At 38.8% G+C, this 24768-nt stretch overlaps 1 protein-coding gene across 2 annotated transcripts in view; it reads right to left on the reverse strand.

Annotated features, from left to right (window-relative positions):
• Nucleotides 1–14481: 14481 nt before the first annotated feature.
• Nucleotides 14482–24768, reverse strand: part of Rbm46 (RNA binding motif protein 46) — a 45206-nt gene continuing 34919 nt past the window's right edge. Inside the window, exons 6-7 of one of the 2 annotated variants that reach the window (XM_060378492.1) lie at nt 19674–19733; nt 14482–15383 (exon numbers count right to left, since the gene is read on the reverse strand). In XM_060378492.1, the coding sequence (XP_060234475.1) occupies nt 19678–19733 (56 nt within the window). In that variant the 3' untranslated portion in view covers nt 14482–15383; nt 19674–19677. Of the gene's footprint in view, nt 16429–19673; nt 19734–24768 lie in introns of both variants that reach the window. The other variant, XM_060378491.1, reaches the window with a different exon arrangement.

A 24768-nucleotide genomic window follows, 5' to 3' on the forward strand; every position in this document is an offset into this window, starting at 1 on the left:
ACTCCAACATTTCTCCGTGTCAAATAGTCACAGGGCACTGCATTGCTGGTGACAGTGATGCATCTACAAACGTTAGTTTGGACTCATAGAACTCATGCTTTGGTCAGGAAAAGGAGCCAAGAAAGGCTCATCTGTTTCTACTGGAATGAGCTAGACAAACATTTAAGGAATAATAAATATCACTGAATTTCTCTTTCTGCAATGTGAAAGCTCTAGGCTCTACATTTAAGAAAGGGTTAATGAGAAAGGGAACAGGTAATTATTTCTCCTCAAGAATTTTGGCTTTCTCTGTTATGGCTTTTCTCTCGATTAATACCAACCCCTCCTTTCTGTACAAATGCCTTCTCCCTGACAAGTGTTTATCCTCCAGACCCAGCACAGCATACTCCCTCTGGTTTCAGCTCCTTGAAGCTTCCTCCATTTCCCCCTGCCCCTAAAATGTTCACCTTGTTGTTTCCCAGGCTGTCTGTTCCTTTTTCATCTCCTTAATTGTTTTGTTTTGTTTTGTTTTTTTCAATTTTCTAACCTCTTAAATATAGGCAATCCTTAAATTTGTTCTTGGAGCATCCTCTCAGTTTTTTTCTCTAAAGATATGAATTTGAACTTCTACCTCTGACATCAAAAACATTGAGACAGTGTACACACACACACACACACACACACACACACACACACACCAAAACAAAACACCCCCTCCTTTTCTTATACGATCTTGTAGTATTCCATATGATGTAATAGACTATCTGTTCAAGATTTGACAGATGGAAGCCAAAACAGGTGTCTTTGATGAGTGGGCCATTCTTTGCCAGGGCTGACTCAAGGAATCAAGCACTTTCCATTTCATTGATTTTGAACATGTCTTGATTGAGCTGTTAGAAGAGACATGAACATTTTAAAATAAGGGGAAAATGACTTATTTTTTTTCTCTTTTGAAATTCTGAACATGAACCATATCACTCTTCTTCATAGACTCTTAAATAGAAGTCATTCAAAAGACCACATCTAAGGGTAGTTATTAATCTGTGTGATCTTGCATACAACGTATAGGTATCTGATAGCTTAAATGTCACAATTTTATTCCTCACAATTATAAAGGCCTGGAAGTCCAAGACAAAGCTGCCAGTTCCAAATGAGGGCACACTTCCTGACTGGTAGGCAAATATCTCCCTATTGGGTCTTCAGAGAAGAGGGAGCGCCATTCTTTTCCTCTTCTCCCAAGGCCACAGTTACATAGATTGGGGACCTCTCCTGATATTATTACTTGCCTCTTGGGCCCCATCTCCAAACACAGACATATTTGGAGATAGAGATCCAACTTACAGACTTGAAGGAAATACAATGCAATTTTTAGCACAAGGCTAAGAATTATCTTTCACTGACATTCCTAAGATGAAAGGATGTGTGTAAATGGCTGGTCAGGAACTCCTTGGTTCCTATCAAGTGTCCATTCAACTCCAAGCAAGTAGGGCAGCCACACCATCTTTAAGGATAAAAACAAAAATCTCATTTACTTAGTCTACGCAGACAGGGTGTCTGGGTGACATAAGTTATTCTCTGTTGAATGTAGAAATGTCTTCTTTTGATACAGTGATGTGTTACATAAAGAGTATGAGCTGCCTGACCTCCTTACCACCATGACCCACACTCACTCACATCTGACATACATAGTATAGCACCAACAAGGTGACCACAGTAAACATTACCATATGAAAAAGAAAACTAGAACTTGTCACTGCTCTGTAGCAGTGGTAAAATTCTTCCGGAAGGTAGTTTGGAGGCAACTGTGTCCGGAAAATAAAGATTTCCTTCATCTGATTCTGATTGGCAGGCAGGGCTCCCTAGCCCATTGTTCTCTGAATCCCCTACCTTTGCTTCTGGAATTTTGCAACTGTGTGTGAGCCTGGGACTTGTTAAGAACTGCATCCTCTGCAATGGAATTTCCTGCACCGCCTTCTAGACTACTCTACTGCCTGCATCGTGCCTGCACTGCATGACCTTTCTTAGGCAGAATTCTGAAAGCATGATGGGTTTCTTTGTTTTCTCTCCTCAAAAAGCCTCTCACCATCAATCCTCTTTCTTTTCCAGGTAATCAAACTCATCTGACTGTTCAAAACTCCCACCTCTGCTGTGGGCTGTCAGCCCTACTTGTGCTACTTGAGGTCTACTTGCTCTTGGTCTTTGCTGCCTGGGGGTTGCAAAGTTGCCACTAGAGAACTGTACTCCAGGGGCTAATCTCTCTACTACTGAGGGTACTGTTAGCCACAGTACCCCAAATGCCAGCATTTGGGGCTTACTATAATACAGCTCTATTTCTTACCTATGTAAGTTCTGAAACTGGGGTTCACTTACTATGCTGTGGCTCTTCAAGGTTCCTACACAGCTCAGGGTTGCCATGTTCTCTGCAGAAGGAGAAACTGTCTAGACAGTCCCAGGTGGGGCCAGTTGTGCAGTGCTAGACAAGTGCTCTACCCCCACTCCACGAGCTAAAACCTAATCACATACACACATTAGCTGAGAGTGAGAGAGGAAAAGATAATCTATCCATCCCCCCAAAATGCATTGTTATGAGTGGGTGTAAAACCAAGCGGCCTGCCATAACTCCCAGAGCTCCTCACTTCCCCGTAATTACTACAGAAGTGAATCTTCTATTCACATCTATGGCATTTCTATCCCTATTTCCTCTCTACCATTCCAGTGCAACATCCCTCATGTAGAGACATGCTAGACCTATCCATCTCTTACCAGCACTTCTCAGTTCAGCGGGGTCTTGCAGTTCTACTAGTAGACAGGAAGTACACAAACAAGCAAATACGTGCAGCACCACGTGACTGAGAACAGATAATCTCACAACTCCAGAGCATGTCCATCTGAGAAGCCAGCCAGCATCTCTGGGAAGGCAGGCTCATGCTGAAGTTTTAAGGAGGTTTTCTAGGGGTCTAGGAAGAGAGAAGAGCCTTTTAAGCAAGGTCAAAGACAGTCAAGCTAATTAATTAAGGCTATGTTCAGAGGCTGGAGAGACAAGTAAGCAGTTAAGAGCAGCTGCTGCTCAGTTCCCAACATGCATGTCAGGCCACTCACCACCCCCTGTACCTCCAGCTCCAGGAGACCTGACTCTCTCTTCTGGACTCCCCAGGTCCCTGCACTAGCAGGTACCTATTCCCACACAGAAACACACACATATACACATAATTTAAAATGTTTAAATTAAATTTTGGAGCTTGAGAGATGACTCAGCAGTTAAAAGTACTGGCTGCTCTTCCAGAAGACCTGGGTTTAATTCCCAGCATCTGTCTGTAATGCTAGTTCCAGGGAATCTGATACCGCCTTCTGATCTCCACAGGTGTCAGGCACTCATACACATAAAATAAAAATAAATAAAATCTTTTAAAAAATTAAATCTTTAGGAATAGAAATGTAATAAAGGGTTGGGAGTATGCAGACTTCCCAAGGACTATTAGGATTGGACTGTAGTAACAGTGTCCTTGGTTTTCATATGTAAATTTTAAAGCATGTCTACCTTGGGATATAACTGAATTTTAAACATAATTCTGCTTCTCTTCTCCAGGTGGAGAAAGTCACTGGTCCTACTGAGGGCATTACACATCTTTATTGCTGTTGTATTTAGACAGCTTTCATATCTTTGCTTTTGATGAAACTAAAGGACCTAATGTCAGCAGACAGATCACCCAAAATAAATTTCTGATTAGAGCAATTATTCAGAAGGAATAAATGAGGCACTGTTATGTAATCATCTTCCATTCCCCTCCACTTATTCAAATAAACAGGTTTCTCAGCACTTAAGTCTATCACAGGGAGTAATGTGGGTAGAATTGCCAATGAGCTCTGTCTAGTTACAGCAGTAAGTAATATCTATGCAGATAGAAAAGCGAATGTTCCTCCTTATCATTCCAAGCTGCCTCTTTTCAGGACCACAGGCTGGCTGCAGATGCTGGAGTATCACATGCAGATAGCCATAGAGCTGGAAAGAAAGGCTTTCCCAAAACAAATCTTCTTTTCAGGCCTGTAAAACTTGACCCAGAATCCAGTTCCCCAAGCCTATCCCTTCCTGGTCTGCTGGTGACTCCTAAAGCCAGATTCTCTCCGGATGCCAAGAACCCATAAGCACATTATGGGCCTCAGACCATCCAGCCACATGACCAAGCTGCTTACAGAAGAGCCACTAAGCAACATGGGTAGTCCTGCCCATTTTCTGAGTTCTAACACACAAAACAAACCAAGTTCCCACTTTGTATTTTCCTTCTTTTTATCTGCTTCTTTTTTCCTCTTTTCTTTCCTTTTTAATGCTGGTGAAAACCCTCACATTCTGGACACTGGTCACTTGTTCTCTGAGCCCCACTTCTCTTCCACCATGTGGCTGTTCACCAACTCAAAAGGCCTGGCTTCCTCTGTTCTTCTCCATCTTCCTGCACCTGTGATGATTGACTCTTTGCCTGCCCTGTTGTGTCTCTTTCAAACTCTAATAAAATTGTCCTTGAACTTCCAAATATACTTAAGCAAAACATAAACAAAATCAGGGTTTCATTAGCAAGATGAAAATATTGGGCATGCAGCTATCAAGGTCAGCTTCAGTTCGGCAACCATAAGGGCTGCCATTAGGGTCTGCCTGAATGAGTCAACTGAATGATGGGTTCTAATGTAAGGCAAGATCCAGGGCTCTCTTCCTGCCTCTAACACCTCAAAACCTCTAGAGACACACTGAACACAAGTGGAATTACCTTACTCTCTGTTCATAACAAACTTTCTAAACCTTGCGATTGCAAATAATTGCACTAGGGGATGTGGGGGACAATAAGTGCCAATGATGAATGTTGCCTGCTCTTACTTTCAAGGACTGTAATTAAAGTGTAAGAAGGTGTAAGAAAATGTGGGCACAGAAGAGGGTGGGAAGACATTTGGAACTCACATAGGGGTGATGCTGAGTGCAGTAATAAAAGTGAGCCTGTGTAAAGAAAGCTGGCTACCTCGCCTCCGTCCACCACACTATTTTAAACTTGCTAACAGAGCAGAACTACTTTATCGTTGAGAGTCATTAACATTGACAGCTCTTAGCCCAGTCATTTGCATGTAATTTAATAATCACTTATTGAGCGTTTTTCGCTGGTAAAAACTGTTCCAAATGCTTCCTGTGCAACAAATGACCGAATTCTCCCCCCGTGAGGTCCTACCACCTCCAAGTGCAAGTACCTGTCCAAGTTCACGAGTGCACCCACTGGTTTGCCCTCGTCTCACTCCTTCCTTTCTGCCTCTGATTAGCTGCCATTAGGGTCTGCCTGAATGAATCAACGGCAGTGGGCTCTAATGCAAGGCAAACTCTCCAAATTATCTCTGCTTGTTACACATTGAACGTACGGAGTTGATTACGAGTTAATGTGCCTGGATGTTTCTGCAAGGTAGCTTGTAGAATGCTGGTTTTCTCACTCCTACTAATCTGAAAGGTTAGCCGAAGAGATGCTGAGGAAATTAGCCACAGCACCAGCTACTAAGGATCACCACTCTCCCCTTTTGTATTGCCTTGACACAAAAAGAAATAGCACAACCACTTATAAAAATCCAAACAAATTACTTCCTCAGCTGCTGTAGGTTAGCTGGTAATAACTGACATCTTAGAAAACTTACCCATCTACATTATCTGAATCAATTCTTTAAACAATCTATCCACGGGACATCTCTCTCTCTAACACCTGATAGAAGTGAATTAAGAGAGAGAAGGTTTATTTATTTATTTATTTATTTTTGGCTCATAGGCAGGTGTGTACAGCTCAATAGAAAACTGCAAACTTACTTAAAACATAAGATTTTTAAAAATGTGTGTTATCTCCATAAGTTATTGTGAGACACCTTAAATTCTTAGATCTGTAGGCTACTTAAAAGAGCAATTACATCTATCAAATTGATTTCCTCTGCCAGTGAACTTACTTAAAGTGCCAGATATACTGTAATCAAACATGATCCTTGATCTGTTCATCTTATTTCCTATCTCCTATCATGTGCCAAAAGTTGCATTGGGAAATTCATAGGTGTATTCAATAGGTTGCCACCCTTTGAGAACTTTGTGGCCCTATTAAATATGAAATAGTTCAACCATTAAAGTACTTCAACAGGACAGTATGTAATCTGTTCTGTTAAAATGCACAGATACACACAAGCACAGAAATACCTTAAGAAAATTTAAGATATCAAAAAAGCTTATAAAATAATTTAAGAGCAGGGAATAGATTTTAGATTCACTATACAGAACTGAGTGAGTTTGCCTGAGTGAATTTCAGCAACATAAGTCTATGGCAGGATATTCTATAATGCTGTTAAAGTTGAACACAAGAAACAAGGAGATTAAAGTGGTAAAAAAAATAATAGTAATAAAATAAAAAAAATTAGCAAAAAAATAAAAATAAAGTGGTCAAACTAGATGTAAGGCCTCCTTAGTTTGATCTTTGCTGTGATCTTTATTCAGAAACTGTTTTGTCTCTACCATTTCTAGACCTTATTTTGCAATTTTGCTTCTATCAAAGATCAAAATCTGAGGTAAACAAGAGAACCAAACAAGACAATGCTGAACAAAACAGCCTAGGACTGATGCCAAGTGACACCTGAGACTAAAAGGCTACAGCAGTGTTTGTCTTTTGCAAAGGCAATTTCCAATTGTGATGACATATCCAGCAAAGGCCACGTGATGCACACTTTCCTTTGTCAACTAGGCTGCATCTAAATTATATAATGAAAACTGCTGAGGAAAATGTTCATGTGACCAAAGCTTTTTTATGGTGCCTTAGGTATTGATACCATAGCAACCCTCAGAATACAGCAAACATCAACAAAAACTCCACATGAGAACATGGAGTTTTAAGTTGGTCCATGAAATAAAGGTGTGAAATGTTCCCCAAGATAAATAAGGGGTGGCTCAGGGGTCAAGAAAACACTTGTTCTTCCAGAAGACTTAAGCTCAGCAGCCACATCCGATAGCTCACTACTGCCTGTATCCTGATTCAGGAAATCCATTGTCCTCTATTGACCTTACAAGCACCACATGCCCACAGACAGACATACATAATTAAAAAATAAAAATAACATTAAAAATTAAAAGATGGAGAAGATAGCATAAATTCTTTACAGTTCTGAAGGGCTGAGAACCAAGTTAAGCTGATGCAGTGACTTCAATCCACCTGTGAGCCCAAAGACAGAAAATGCTAATGTCCTATTCCAAGAATACCAACCAGTGAGGTGGCCTCCTCTTTATTGTACTCACGTAGTCAGCCAACTAGAGTGGTCTACCCATGCTAGAGAGGGAAATACAGCCTCTTGAGTGAATTACCCTCCCTCAGACACACGGAAAAATGTCTAACCAAGCAGCTGTCTACTGTGGGCCAGTCAAATTGATAACTAAAGATAACCACCACCCAATGGATTGCTGTGAACAGTCACAAGTGAAGCTTCTCATATCCATGGCCTTAGAAGTCCATCAAAAATGTAATAGCTCCTGGCTTGACTTGCTGCTGTCAGTTCCTGCACTGGTAGATCACAGACAGGTCGCTATCTATTCTGCACAAAATCTTAAGCATGTGTGTTGTTACAAAGCCCACAGCTTTTTTCTCACCAAATGGAAGACATGCTGAGTTACCTGAAATGCTAAACTTACAAAGAAAATATTCTTATTCAGTTTTGTTTCCAGGCTGTCCGCTTTGGTTTGGTTGAGAAATGGGAAGGAGGACTTAGGGAAAGGTCATCTGTGAGACCCATGATTGAGATTGAGAGATAGAAGATCTCAGCTTCCCACCACAAAGCTCTGGAGTTGGGATTCTTCCTCTGTAAGGAAGGAAGCTATTTCTAGCATACCACTTTCTTACAATACCCTGCTAACAGTGCCAGACAGCAGCAAATATTTCAAGTTAGCTTTTCAGCAGCCTCGCAACTGCGGTCACAGGTAGTAACTTCTGAAACTCGTGGCCTCTGATGCTGCCAAGTGGGGTGACTGTGAATAGTTTCAGGAAGAGCCTTGAGACTTACAGCAGCTTACTGGTGAGTTCTTGGCACTTCCAGAGGAAATGAGCATTGATATTTTCTCTTTCTTCATTTCCTTATAGTGATCATGAAAGCTTCTAATTTCCTGCATAAAATGATTTATTCTTAGCATGTAAGTGTTGACTTTTGTTTTTGTAACCTAAACAAAACTTTTTAAATGGAATTCCATCAAACTTACATTATTATAATATGTAAGATCCACTATGATTTTATTCAGAACAAGACAAAACAGCAAATCAAGTTAACTGATGTGTTTGTTGTAAAGAAAACCTTATTGTCCAAAAATGAGCTGAATGGACATTTTTCAAATGAAGATCTACAAACAGCCAATAAACACAATGAAAACGTTTCACATCTCCAGTCAACAGAGCAATGCAAATCAAAACTATGAGAGTCCATCTCATTCCAGCCAGAATGGCTACCAACCAAAAGCGGTAGATACTAGCTGCCATAGGGAGAAGTCAACTCTCATTTATTGCAGGTAGAACGGTAAAATAGTTAAGCATCTGTGGAAATCAATATGAAGTTTACACACACACACAAGTAAAAGCTAAAACAAAGAACTGCCATTGGAGGTAGTTGTGCTGTTCCTGCGTCCACACGGAGAATAACAAGGCCACCTGACTGCGAAGGTGCTGTAACGGCGTGTGTTAAGTACCCATGCACAGGTGAGTGGGGCCAGAAAATGTGCTGTATATACACGACAGACCTTCATGTGGTCTGAGGAAAAATATTTGGAGTAGGAGATCGTCCTGTTAGGTGCAACAACCCAACCTTACGAAGATGAGTGACTGTTTTCTTTACTTTGTGCAATCTAGGGGTTGGGGCAGGAAATGGAAATGAATGCAAAAGAGAAAGTAATAGGTAAGGAACGGATAATGGAAGCCTGGTGTGGAAGCTTTGATGCTTGTGATCCAAGCACTTGGGAGGTAAGAGGCAGAAGTAGTTCAAAGCCAGCCTCATGGAGTTCCATGCCAACCTAGGCTACACAAGATCATCTCAAACAGCTAAGCAAACAACCATACACACACACACACACACACACACACACACACACACATATGAACAAGGCTAATGGGGTAAATATGAATAAAGCAAATCACTACACATATGTATGTGATACTAGAACAGAACATCTTACTTTGTACAACAAATATAGACCAGTTTAAAAAAAAAATCCCAAGGGAGCTGGAGAGATGGCTCAGTGCTTAAAAGCACTGGCTGCTCTTCCAGAGCACCCAGATTTACTTCCCAGCAGCCACATGGTAGTAACAATCGCCTGCAGGGGATCTGATGCCCTCTTGTGGCCTTCCCAGATATCACATGAAACATAAAAAAATTCTGACTTCCCCACTCCAGCCCTGCCTGCTACAACGTAACATAAAAATGAGTGTTTTAAAATATAAGTGTCCTTGACAGACACTTGAAATGGCAAATGAAAAGAAGTCATCTCTTTTTATTGGCATACTATGGCTCCTTGTTTTCCCGGCAGTCCAGCTGTGAGCGTGACCTTAGGGTTTGGCAGAGCAGCTGGCAGACACTTTAACCTAAATTTGTCCCCTCCTCTCCATTTGCACAGCACCTGATAGAGGACACCAACCAAGTCAAAAAATGATTTATCTTGCTAAGAAAATACTCTACAACTTACCATATGCCATTACCAACAATCCCATAAATATGCTGGAAAATTTAACAGATGTAAACATAAGACCTCTGTAAAACTTTCCCAGTACTGTCCTTACAGGCTGCCTTCCACAGGTTGGGGAAAGAGCAGGAACATAGGGAGAGGGGGAGAGAAAAGGAAATGCCTAACCTTTATTTCTTCCACAGGGTTTCTCAAAAATACATTATGAAACCTAAAGACTGCCCTTGGTAACAGGAAAATATAGCACAAGTCAGTTTTCCGTATTCACAGAAGTGTTTCACACCAATGTGCTTTTATTAAAAGGGCCTATTATTCCGTTACTTCCAAAGCTGCTTTAAAAATGTCACTTGTTTATGTCGTTTCACTGAAGTTGAAGAATCTTGCCCAAAGTCAGTTTTATTAAAAGTAGTTAGAGAAAACTCAGAGCTGGGGGACAGAACAGCCATGTACACCTTAGCAACCTGCCTCATAATCCCACCCCAAGACCCCAAGAGTCCCAAGGAACTTGAATTTGCTTTGAAATCTACCACATAGTAAATGCCTACCTTGGGGTTTGAGTCACTTCCAGATAAAATTAACAAAATGTTCTTAAACACTTTCCAGGTACTATTGGTTGTACCCAGTAATAGAAGGCAAAATTTTGGCCAGGTGTAGTGGTTCACCCCTTTATTCCCAACACTTGGGGGGGGGGGGCGGGCAGAGCTCTGACTGGTCCACAAAGTTGCAGGCCAGCCAAGGAATATAGTGAGATCCTGTTTAAAAAACAAAACAACAACAACACACACACAAACTAGGAGTTTGGGGCAAGATAATTTCTGCTTAGAACAGAGATGAGACTTCATGCTGACAGATGGCTCTTCACTCAATAGGATGAGTCAGAGAGTAAAGCATACACAAATGAGGACTTGAGGCATTAACTCCACCTTGCAATCACAGAGGACTTTGGAGCCCATATCTGAGCAGAAAAATAAGCCATGCAGAATTCTGAAGGAAGATGAGGAAAATGTCCTTCCAGGTGGACAGACAGCTTGGCATGGTCTGGACCTCAGCATTTCACATCCATGGTGTATGTCCCAGCAACAAAGTACAGCACAACCTTCTGAAGCAGAGCTCTCCACTCCCACCAGGAGATCCACTTAGAGACCTCACTGGGAGTGAAGCTTGAAGAAACATATGATAAGCTCCAAAAAGACCTGACCTCTATAAATCTGGGTAAAGCTGGAAGAGGATTTCCCAATGTTAATTCTTAAAAGCTTACCTGTGTCTGGGAAACAGGTTTAAGGGCCACATGGAAGTGTGCAGCAATGGCTGTGTATCATATCATCATCATCATCATCATCATCATCATCATCAGCAGCAGCAGCAGCAGCAGCTTTAGGTGTCTGATAGCATTACCACCCACCCTACAGCCTCCCATGGCATGGCTAACTACCACTTTTGCACATTTTAGCTTGGTCCTGGCACCTACGGGCCATCTTCATAGCAATTTCATGCCATCTTCTGGGATCCTTACCGTTATTAAATTTCATGTCACTGAAAAGTGTTCATAGACCATCTGATTAGACTGGCCTCCATGATCAAGAACCCAGTCACATTCATTCTCTCCTGATCCTTACCAAGACATGCTAAATCTTGCAATATCAGGCCCATGCAGTTGTTGTGCCGAAACTCAGTAAGTCTGGAACTTCAGACTTAGAGAGGAAGATGCGAAGGCCTGGTGGCAGGGAAGTCATGCTATTTCATCTCTGAGGAGCTAACTTCTCAGTCTTCTGAGAGAGCATAAGTTACTAACATCGAAAAAAGCTTTGGAAATGGGAGGATCCAGTCAGATGTCATGTGTGTGATGGCCCCATTCTTCTTAAACCACGGTTTAGTTGAATGCTAGCCCTCTTTGAGTCCACTGGTCCTGGCTAGGTTTGTTTTATTGTTTTTTATTTGTTTTGCTTTGTTTTTTAAAATCACTTGACAAAAGCTAAAGTCATTTGAGAAGAGGGAACCTTAATAAGGAAAAGGACCTCACCAAAGTGTCCCATAGGGAAGCCTATAGAATATTTTCTTGATTAAAGACTGATGAGGTGGTCCAAGGCCATGGTGTGTGTGGGGTCACTATCACCCTACGCAGGTTGTCCTGAGCTGTGTTGGAAAGCCAGTGAGCAGTATTCCTCCGGGTCCCTGTTTCTAGGCTCCAGCCCAGACTTGGTGAAGGATTGTCGTGTAGAAGTGTAATGGAATGTGTAAGGACAAGCTCAAACTCTGCCCTCCCCACTGGGCTTTCGGTCTTGCTGTTTTAAGCAGCAATAGAAACAAAGATACCATTTCTCTGTCAAGAACTACAGGATGAAAAGTTTGCACATACAATATCTGTTGCAGCAAAGATGTAAGCACACATAGCCAGTGCCACCTGCATAAGGAAGAGCAGGAGATGTCCAGAGAGGAATTGCCTGCCCTGTGAGGCTGGGCTTACATAAGGTTAATAGTGTGGGGGCAAGGCTGGGTTCCTTTACACTTTCTTGAATAGGACTGGGCAGAATGCATTTAGTCCACTGCATCATTTTAAAAGACAGTAGGGACTTGGCTGGATGAGAGATGGGTGGGGCTTTGAACTTCCCAGAAGCAAGCTGAGCTTTCACCAAATCTGCATGCAGCAACAGTTCAGTTACCTGCTCCTCCATAGTACTTTCCAGATTTGGGGACTGAGTCATAGTCACTTTCCACTCCTTAACTCCATCTGTTGAGATAAGCAGCTTTGTTCTACCCACCACCCAAATGTGTTAAACTCTGGCATACAGCAATGAACCCAGGTGACTGAAGATTACAATGAAAACTCAAAACATGCACCAAAGGATATATTCCCTGTTCAAATTTTCTCAGGAATTAATCACAGCAACAACAAAAATATCTAATAGATTATATTAATGTGGGTTTCTATAAAAATAGCTGGATGAAGTAAGAGACAGCATGGAGTTTTATATACTCAGGGACACCTGACATAAAATTAGCTTTTTGTTCATTGTGCCAATATTACACAGTTAATATGTTTTTTTGATACAGCCTATAGTTCTTTCTTGCCAAGAGGCCTTTAAAAATTGGCTTTACCTTCCTTTTATTATGGCTTCTAAATTAGAGTTGTTGCCTCAAATGGCCTTATTCACTCTAACAAATTCTATTGTGGCTTTCCATCTTTCTCAAGACCACAGCTCTTTAGTACATAATACTCTCAAAGCTCAGCAATAGTGTTTTGCAAAAAGCTGAATATGCTATTTCAGAAAGGTTTCCAATTGGGCTATTTCTCAACCCAATGAACTGTACCATATCTAAGACCTATCAATGGTTTGTAACCAACTAAGGAAGTATTCATTTGGGGCAAATGCCATAAACAATTAACCTGTTATACAGAAATTAAGGCAGCATTCAGTTAGTTACATCCACTAGTCTAGGAAACGCTCATGGGGTATGAACAAGATCACTACTTATCCTACCACTGCACAAAGGAATGTTCCACAGAAATGCAATGACTGCTGTACTTGTGACTGAAGGAGAAAGTGATGAAAGTTGTGCAAAAAGTCAAATGCGTACACTAATACAAATATATCCCCAAAATGTCACTACTGTGTGACTTCTTAAATCTGCCAATGTTTGGCTTTACTATTGTAAGGCCTGCTACCAAGACTTCTACTTTTACCATTACATCACCATCACCATGGGTCTTCCAATTCTGTATGGGTGGTAGCTCTCAAATGAAGGGTCTCTGAGAAAATTTATAATAGCATGATTTGGACTATTATAAACATTTCTATGAAAAGGTAAATGTGTGTCTTTTTCAGGCTTAGAGTGTGACTCAGCACTGTGTCCATGGGAAACATTCACTGCGTGTTTTCTGAATGGATGATATGCAATGAAGAGCCTATCATATTTGAAACAGCTGTGCTGTGAAATATATGCAGTGCTGATTTAGTGTCTACACTCCTTGAGTCAGAAAATCTAAAGACTGAACTGCAGAAGAGAGTTCATGAAGATACATGTGCTTTGTGGGGAATAAGCCTTCTTTAGCAGTGAAAAAAAAACTAAGATTCATTTATTTCTTTTTATAACTTTCTGTTATACTGTATACTGTATACTGCTTATACAATGAGTTGAACAAAATATTTTGATATCTAAAATATCTGATATCAACTATGAAAACCATTATAATTATCCATGTATGCTAATAAACTGATGAAGTTACAATGATCTGAATTTATTATTTATTCTTTAGTACAAAGGGGAAATTCTGTGACTCTACCAATGAAACATTTCTACTGGCACTTGAAAGTGAAGTGGGTTCCCTAGTAAGGGGAACAGGGACTGTTTCTGACATGAACTCAATGGCGGGCTCTTTGACCTCCCCCGCTCCCTGAGGGAGGAGCGGCCCTGCTAGGCCACAGGACTTTGCAGCCAGTCCTGAAGATACCTGATAAACCAGTATCAGATGAAAGGAGAGGAGGTTTTCCCCTATCAGTGGACTTGGAAAGGGGCAGGGAGATGAGGGAGGGAGGGTGGGATTGGTGGGGAAAGAGGGAGCAGGATACAGCAGGGATACAAAGTTAACAAACTGTAACTAATATTAAAAAAATAAAAATTAAAAAAAGAAAGTGATTTTGTTTTTACAAAACTGTTTTATATTTATACTATTGACACTGATCTTATAAAGACATCAAACCTAAGACCCTGCAACTGTTGACCTGGCAAGGAAAAAGATGTTCTCAAAGATGAGAGATATTTGTGTATGTGAATTCCAATAAAAACAAAACACACAGTAGTAGCATCATATATTTAATGTCAAAGAATTTGAAGTATAAAAATTAAACAACACATGATTTCAACATTTAAAAAACATTAACACTTCTTACCCAAACAATGAATATCAAAACATAAATGAAGCATATAAACTATAAAAACCTTAAATATATTAACAGCAAAGTTATAATTTATTTCTGTAACAAATATCAACTAAAATATTTAGTTACTTTCAAGGACCACAATGGTAGACTAATTTTTCATTACAACTGCCAAAAATTTGCGTCTTAATCTTTTTTGTCTCATCATTTCTTTCTACATAATAGTTAGATGCTTCTGGTTACATAACTGTTCCAAACTCCACTATAGATAGCGATCCTTGGTAATCTAATCTAGTACAACCAGTGTCTTTAAGTACTTCAATATTTGTAAAATGCTGTTTTACAAAGTTGTTATACAAAACCATAAGTTACTGGAATCTTTTCAAGCTCAGGAATTAAAAACCCCCAAAGTTTACAAAGAATAGTAGTAGTTTGCTATCACTGAATAACTTTTAATTGCATATCTGCAAATCCTACCACTCTTGGCATTCTGAATTATAGCTGATGTGGTTAAATATATTGTTTTTTAAGTCAAATGTGCAAACCCAATTCTAAAATACAACAGTATTTTAATTTTCATGCCTTACACAAAAAAATGTTTATACTAATGTATCCAGACTTTCTTCAGAAGAATGAGGCCTGATTGGAGATATATAGTCGTTGTCCAACATGGCTGCCATTAGCAAGTGATATTGTTGGTGACAAGGTATAGCTTGGATAAGAGTAAGGCCTTGAAGTATAAGGAAGCACGCTGGGAGTCCCAGAAGAGAGGGTAGCGCTAACAGGGGAAAGACTATTTATTGAGCTGCGACGGAAACTGTAGTCTGTAAATAAATATATGAACAATTATGCTGCACATCTTTGTGGGCACAAATTTAATTTAAAAGACAAAACATTCAAACAATAGTCACATCTTAACATAATGCTCTAACACTTAAATACCCAATGACACTGTAACGAAGTGGTTGCTATCACTGCAGTGCCAACACTAACTTCCATCAACAACTGACAACACTGCTAGAAAGGACTTACTACCGTGCTTCTTGGGTACCTTTTTCTTAACACAGGAAAAGAGAAGCTCTGGTTTCTCTTTAATCAATAAAGAAGCTTCTCTTAAACGTGGTTCTGACACCAAGGGTAGATCATAAAGAAAAAGATAAAAGAACAGACAATTCAGTTTCTTTTCTCTCTCTCTCTTCTTTTCTTCTTCTTTTTTTTTTTTTTTTTTTTTTTTTGGAAACTATATTAGGCATCAAACCAGTGTAAACATTTGCCCATGGACTTCGGGTAAAAACTAACTGTCCAAAATTTCATTATTTAAATGCTGGCACAAACATTTATATAACCAAACACATCAATTTAACATTAGTGTCTCACTGGTACCATAAACAGAAAAATGAATCATCTCTACCAAATGAACTTCAAAAACCATTATCAACTTAATAGTATAGAAAATTATCCAAAATTAACCAAATTATTAAAACAATTATATTTGGAACATTAATTTCAAACAAATGTTCATCTTATGTAGCAATAATTTCCTGCTTCCTTAATTGTAGTAATTCTGTGTGTGTGTGTTTTATTGACCAAATTTGTAGATCCTGTACTTTCCAAAAACTCAACTATGCTCTTTACTACAGTGTAAGTCACAGTGGCGACTGTGACTGTAAAGTGATCATTTATAAAAACTGTGCTATTGTCACAATGGAAGAAATGGAATAAGATCATTTAATACACAGGTCAAGCTTTCCCCCTCCAACATCATTCACTATGAGGCCTATAACTTAATGTTGTCATGGGACTTAATGTTTAACGAACAGGAATGAGACCAACTGCAGGAGAATAAGCTCAAGCAACATCAGAAAGGACCTATTTAAGAAAAAATAAAAAAAATGAAATTCAGTTGCAAATAGATTTAATTGCTAGCATTGTAAAACTCTAATTAATTTTAAACTTAATTTTTATGAATGGTACCACAAGATCAACAAAGCAGCTTGTTTTAAGAAAATACAAACATGTTTTGAAGTCTAAAGCAATGTTCAAAATATTTTGGGTATTTTTAAAACAGAGATTTCTTTGAAATCATTTGCTTTTCTAACATCAGATTTATTTCTTCTTTTCAAGATTCTATGTTACCCAAGGGCTAAAATACTGAAATATAAACTGAAACATTACATGTTATATCTATTAATAACTGTCCTTTAAAAAGTCCTAAGTATTTCCTTCTGAAGATTATTATGCAAATACAGTTCCTTAATAGTCACATACCTCTAATGTACTTATTCTTCAAATTTCACTAATGTAGTCATCAACAACATGAGTTAGAAGTGACTTCAGTAGATAGGAAATGTAGTTTTCAAACAGATATCATGAGTCCTTTGAGTTTACATCTATTCAACAAGTAATGGAGTCTACTTGTAAAATGTGAACTCAGAAGGTATCTCCAGCGGGGAAGACTTAAAAACTAGCCAGATAGCTGGCTATGAGTGTAATGCTTAGCATTTCTGGCAGTCCTCTACCAAAAACCTTTAGCAAACACAGTTCACTTAGTATATATTCTTTTTTTTTTTTTCAAGAAAACTACACTAAATCCAAAATTAAAAGTGAACTCAATATTATTCACGTAAGATAACATGAGAAAAATCTCCAACTATAAGAATTTGACAAGGGAAAGACTTCAGTTAGATGCTTGTTAAGATTTCACAAACACATCATAAATAAATCTATTCTTAAACACACATGCTCTATGCTCATTCTTCTATAAACCTTTTGTGATGGCTTCTCTTTGCAATGATAAAAGGCTGGGAAAAGGGCTGCGGTGGTATGGGGTAGAGATACTATGCTCTCGAGTCCTTCACTGTAACCGTTCTATATTCAGATAGTAAAATATGAAACTAGCAGTTGGTCACACCACATCTTCCACAACATATACACACATGCACAGGCGGGCGGAGGTTGCTGTACACTGCATCTTGCTCTGACTCTCGCTGGCCTGAAATGCACTTTGTAAAAAGACTGGCCTCCTCTGCCTTGATCCTCCTACTTCTCCCTCTCAAATGTGATAAGAAGTATGCACCACCAAACCTGGTATATCATTTTTAATTATAGCTACGTCAGTACACATGATAGTGCTGCCTTAATTTAGATTCTTTTACGACTAAATGTGCTCATTACAAATGTAAACATCATTGTTCAGATATGCTAAGTCTCTTGGCTCATTAATATTTGTTTTGTCTTTTGACTATTGATTCTAATAAACTTCTTACTAATCTAATTTCAAATTGAAAACTGAGAACAAGCTAAAACTTTATATGTATTTAATTCAAATGACGCCAATTCACATAAATGACAAAGAAAAAGACAATTGATTTAGGTAAGACAGATAGGTAAATGGATAAAGAACAAGTTAAAACTTTTAGAACTCCTGATTCCTAGGAAGGTATTATTTCCATCTGGCCAAGCTTTTATAAAAACCTTAAACAGGGTATTTAAAAGAAAGCATCTCCAAAGGTCTCCATTTCAAATGGCCAGCAGAATAAAAGTCAAGTAAAGGTGCTGCTCTGTAAGCTGCCTGGATGTGACTTGCACCTATCCATTTCCACAACTTCCATTCTCAATGCATGTAGCATTTCATTTCCCTCTATCTTAAAAAGTTTTGTAATTGCACTGGTAGTGGGAATCAAGCATGAGAATCTTCTAATATAATAGAGATTTCTTCCTTCCTCCTCCCCCTTCCCCCTCCAAAAGTGTTTCATGGATCACAGGTTGCCCTTTCATATTTAGCCAAGGATAAGCTTGATTCTGATCCCTTTACCTCCTTTCCCAGTACTGGGAAACAGTCAGAAAACATGAACAATAAATGCCTCTACAGACCAAAACGTAGCACACAAACGTAAGGACGGAGGAGGACCACATATGAAGAAAGTGTACTGACACTGAGATTAGTCTAGCTGCTCTTTTAAAGAAGCAAGAAGACCAAATAAAGCACACTGCAAGTTGTTAGTGGGCTCCCTGTGGACTAAGAACTCATAATGGCAGACTCCTTCTGAGGCTAGCTTCTAAACCATCTGGACAGCAGCCTCTACGCGCAAAAACCATGACTGAGCTAGAACAGTCTACGTTTCAGAACACGCCCAAAGCTGTAGTAGCTCACTAGATAAAGTGTCTGAGCCACAGTGAAGAGAACAGACTTAGACATTTAAAGACAGCAACTCTTCCCAAGGTTCATTTTGTTCTTGTTGGTGCTAGTACATCAGTCCTCACAATCACTGTTCCTAGGTCAAACTTTAAACCCCGAGAGGTTAAAAAAAAGGTAGTTTTAAAGAAGCACTGGGTGTTTAAGATTGAGGTAAGATTTAAGACCTGTAAGTTTAGGAGATACAGTTTTGCTTAAAAAAAAAAATAAGTGAGGATAAATTTAGGGTCTAAAATTTAAGTGTCAAAGAGAACAAACATATTTCTTATAGGCATTACTAATGTCAGATAATACTTGTCTAGCACTTAGTACATGCCAAAAATGACCATTCAGAATCAGCTACAACTGAAACCCTTTTGAAAGTCCTGCAAGCATTCTCATTACACAGTGGTGAAGTAACCTACTCGGGAACACAGAATTACACAGGGATGATTCCTTTACATGCAAAAGGGGAATTTTTGAAAATTATCAACTTGAAGCCCCAGCCCACCTAAAACTCTCTTTCTTAAACCCTGGTAAGAAAACCAAACAGTGGATTGTTATATAAACAATTTCGTTAAAATATTGTTTTAATAATGTAGAAAATGCTCATTCTCAGCTTAGTTTGAAAAACACGAGATAATCGAAATGTAGCATTCATTCTAATTATATCTGATTTAAATTTTTAAAAACCCTAGTGGTTCAATTTAGATATCAGAACATTGTCCTGTTGGAAAGTTTGAAATTATGTGAAATATGGAAACCTGTTTAACTTATTTTTTTTTTCCTTAATGAGCCTATACCTAGTATATCTATTATAAACAAAATGCTGTACAGGGTTTCATTCGGTATTTCCTCATGGAGCCATGAGAGGATTAGCTTAAAACTGCTTTTCTGAGAACTAAATATACCACAATATCCCTAAGAGATATTTTCTTACCTGCTTATTTCCTCCAAATTCTTCTACACAGGTCCAGGCTGAAGAGACTGTGTTCCCTGTCTGTAAGCAGTGAAGACAGAAGAGAATTGAGTCTTTAGATTGATGCTATCCCTATCTTGGAAGTGCATGGAACCCTTGATAACTTTATTTTAAACTTTTTAATTGGTAAATAAGAAAAAAACAGAAAAAGGGACAACTGACAAACAGGTATCATTTCTGGACTCTGAAAAGATGAACAAAGAGAACAGTATTCTGATATCTAAATGAAAATCATGAGTTAGTACATCATAAGGAAAAACATTTCTAAGTCAACCAAGTTCTTATTCATCAGTGTATTAAAAAATATTCCCCTATTAAAATAAAAATAAAGTGAGGCTGCATAATTTCAGAAAGCAGAGAAATATAAGCCAATTCAGGAGCTATAAATGCTCTCTCTACAGGTATAGTTACATGAAGTATCATTTCCTTCCTGTTTTCAGAAGAGAGAGATGGTCAAAACCTTGCCTAAAAAGTCAATTTTCCTAGGAAACTACTGTAACTATACATATCTCCACTGTAACATCCAATCATTTCAGCCATCATTGTTTCATATCTCTTGAACCTTTCCATCAAGAGTATACATCCAACGTGATAATAAGAAACTGCATAAAAGTATGCACAAGTAAAACATGCCTGATGATCTCCAAAAACACTATAGAATTTAAAATAATACTGTAAAGACAACTGAGTACAAAAATGTCACAATAACTTGTTACCACGTGATGAACTAAGCTAGGTAACATTAATCATTTTTGTTTTTAAACACAAACATTTATCTAAAGATATTGACAACAGCTAAGAGGATAACAAATTATTGAGTCATGATCTTAAGACACTTTGCAAATCCAAATATACTTTTCTTTGGGAAATGTCTTTGTCCCTGTAAGGATTGGTAAATTTGCAAAAGGAAGATGATAAACAAGGGGAAATTATGATACACAGAAAAATCACCGGAGCTCAGAGACAATAAGCTGAGGAGGAGCTCCTGTTGAGGCAGGGCTGACCCTGGTGAAAGTGACCAGCAGACTAAACTGGACAAAAGTAGAACATCAAACTGAATGAACTGAACTTAGAAACCTTCTCAATTCCCACTAGGAATAAGGCAATTTTGTGACGTGATTAAATAATAACTCCTCTCTGAGTTGAGGTAATATCATGTTAGACTTCCAATTCTCTATAATTTTTCATATGTATCTGGCACTCAATAAAAATAGTAATACAAGAAAATAAAGCAGATCATGTAAGAGAAATAGAACCTAACAGCCAATAGAAACAGCAGTCAACAAAAACAGAACTCTAAGATATTTATATGAAAAATTTCAAGCCTTGATATTAAAATAATTATGTCAACAATGGCATGACCCCCCACATGTATACCAGTGGAAAGGAGCTCATTCTTGCCAGAGATGCTTGCTAGTGTACATCAGAGGAGACAGTGATGAGAAACTGAAAATCTGTTATAAGTTAAAACTAAACCTCTATCTTCCACACTGTGTGTGTGCATGTGTATGCACACACACACACACACACACACACACACACACAAAACCGCAATTTAAGATATATCAAATATGTAATGTAGCTGAAATTTCTAAACTATAAGGGAAAATATGTCAAGATATAGGAAGTGACTTTCTAAATAGCTTAGGGCTCAATGACAAAAACTGGCAAATGAGATTGCCAGAAGAGCAAAGGCAACAGAAAATTAAAAGAGTGACTTCCAGAACAGGAGAAATCTTTGCTGGCTATTCAACTAAGAGGGAGCTACTCTCCAAAATTCAGAGAATCCAAAGAATTAGTTATCAAAAGAACAAATCATCCAACCAATAGATAGGCAAATGAATTAGACTGTAAATATAAATGGCCAATAAATTTATGAAAAAACATGTTCAATATCTTTAGCCATCAGGAAAATGTAAATGCTTACAAAGACTAGAGAGCCTTATCCCTGCCAGTAGGGGTACTATGGCATTCAGTACGGAGGCTCCTCAAAAAACTAAGAGGGGTCACATGATCCATCTATACCAAACATCTGGGACATACCCAAGGTATTCTGTGCCTGCACACCACAGAGTATCCGTACATCCATGTTTACTGCAGCAATAGTCACATTAATCAGCATAATGAAAACAGCCCAGCAACAAATGACCAGGTAAAGGAAATAAACGTAACACACACACACACACACACACACACACACACACACACACAGTGGAGTTGCATTCAATCATAGGAATAAGATTATGGGGCTAGCAAGATGGCCCAGTGAGCAAAGGTGATTACTGCCTGACAACCTGAGTTCAACTCCTGGGATCTACACTGTGGGAGAACTGGTTCCTGGTTTTACCGTCCTTATGGATGCCACACCACATGTGTTCCCATACATATGTACACACATTCATATACACATTCATATACACACTCATACACACACACACTCATCCTACAGGTGGGACACAAACTGAATAAACTGTAATTAATATTAAAAATTAAAATTAAAAATTCACATTTATACAATAATTAAATGTTAATTAATAAGTAATTAACATTTAACAATAATTAAAAGATACCTTTAAATAAACCATGACATATACAAGATAATGTATGGGGCTGGTGATAACCATGTTACATGATATAAACTCAGAAAGATAATCATCACATTTTCTCTTATATGCAAACTCTAGACTTAACAGCAAAAACCCCATGAAAGTAGTAGTGACACTCTTTGGAATGCGGAAGGGATCTGTGGGGCGGCTGAGGAGTGAACAGAGGGTAAGGAGGAGACCACACTCAGCTATTGTGAGTCCAGAGTGAAGCCTACTTATCTTGCACAATCACTGCTCAGCAGGGGATCACTGCTGAGCTGCCCAAGTGTGAGGGCCAACCTTGAGATTGCAGAATCACCCTAGAAGGATGTAATCCCAGAACTTGGAACGTGAAGGCAGGGTCCTCAGGGCAAGCTATCAGAGAAGGAGACAAACTGGACAAGAGGCCCAGCCTCAATAAAGAGAGACGCTGAGGCACACACCGGACGTCAGCCTCTAGACTCCACATGCAGACACACCTACACATCCATACAGTGAAAATACTCATACATACACACATGCAGAGCGCATATGAAAATACACTAATAAAAAATGAATGGCAATAAAAAATAGCTATGCCTAATATGCTCGGGAATTTGAAGACTAAAATGTTTAGAAGAAATTGGAAATCCTAAATGGAGATGGATATGGTGACACAGGTCTATAAAATGAGCTCTTCATAGGCAGACTAAGCTATGAAGCAAAACATGATCAAAACAAGTAAATAAAGTCAAATAAAATTCTAGAGCTGAGAAATCCAAATCAATGTTTCTTATCAGCATGCTAAAAAAGAAATACGCATATGGAACACTCAGGTGGAAAATATTGACGTAAAGTATAAAGGTCTATGAGGTGTAAGCAGATTGATAAAAGCAAGGAGAAATGGAGAATGGTGGCATCTGAAGACAGTACTAGACATTTCTAAGACAAGTGATAATACTTGTTAATGTGGCAATAATAATCTTTCAAATACCGAGTATATGAAACATGAAGCTGAGACAATTTCATACAGCCACACAAAATCAGAATGTTTTCAGACAGATGTTTTTACTTTTAAGGTTGAGAAACAAAATTGACTGCTGTGACCTAGTTCACCGTACGGAACACGTGGCACACAGGCCACGGATTGGTGCTAATGCGGCACTGCAGAGGCATGGAAAAGTGGCATTCCTCCTTAACTGTGAATACATGGAATGGGGAGCTGGCATGGTAAGCCTGATTACCTGAGTTCAGATGCCCAAAACCCCTTCAAAAGCTGGGTGCATTAACAAAAGCTTAAGGGGAAATGATAACAGAGACAAGAGCATCTCCAAGCAGCTCCCACAACAGCTAACCGAAAGCATGAGCAAAGACCTTACAATTTATAGATGTGCTGGTCCAATTTAATTCACAATGTATTAGCAATTACTAATGTGTTCTGGGAAACATTTTAGGAGGTTATTCACTTTTCAAGAGACTAGTGAAAAGAAAAGGAACGTCAAAAAGTCAAGAATAGAATAAATGAGTCAAAAACAGGCAGTAGACCTCTTTGTAGAAGGATTAAATAGAAAGATTAAGTAGAAAAGCACTATAAATGATCTTATCTCTGGATTTGTTCCTCTGGCCTTCAAGTACATATTCATTCATTCATTCATTCATTCATTATCTCTCACACACAAATGAAGCTGCCAATTATTTATTATTTTTAAAGTTTAAACAAAGGTTCATGGTGTTAATGTTCCAATTATATTGTTTTAGTTTGCTTTCTATTATAAAGACCATGATCAAAAGCAACTTGGGAAAGAAAGGTTCATCCCATTTTACAGTCCTAATCACAGCCCTGGAAGTCAGGGAAAGAACTCACAGGCAGGAACACAGAGGCCAGAACTGAGGTAAAGACCATGGAGGAAGGCTGCCTACTGACTTGCTTTTCACAGCTCATTCACTCTTCTTTCTTTTATAGCCCAGGACCACCTGCCCAGGGGTGGCACCGCAACTTCATCAATCATTTATCAGGAAATATCCTACAAACTTGCCCACTGGCTGATCTAATGAAGCTATTTTCTCACCTGAGGTTCCCTTTTCCCAAATAACCCTAACTTGTGTCAATTTGACAAAACAAACAAGCAAACAAACCACTACACATACATTGCACACACATGTTGCATGCACACAGCCAGACACACACAACATACAAGAGATGCAATCGACTTATAAATCTACATACTAAGTGACTATACTATTCTAGACCGCATCTGCTGACCCACAGCAAACCATGTTTCCTGAGGACCACCTGCCTAATAGTTTAATAGGAAACTATTAAAGCACCACCTGAGGTGCTTTAATAGCTAGTGAAACCATAATCATCCATTCCTCCACTGAACATATAAATTATAAATGTCCATTTTACATATAATATACATATATCCAAATCCATGTGTTCAAGATTGCTCCTAACTGAAACACTCACTTTATGATCATTTTGAAAATTA

The sequence above is a fragment of the Meriones unguiculatus genome, chromosome 2 (assembly GCF_030254825.1).
Source record: "Meriones unguiculatus strain TT.TT164.6M chromosome 2, Bangor_MerUng_6.1, whole genome shotgun sequence".
NCBI lineage: Eukaryota > Metazoa > Chordata > Mammalia > Rodentia > Muridae > Meriones > Meriones unguiculatus.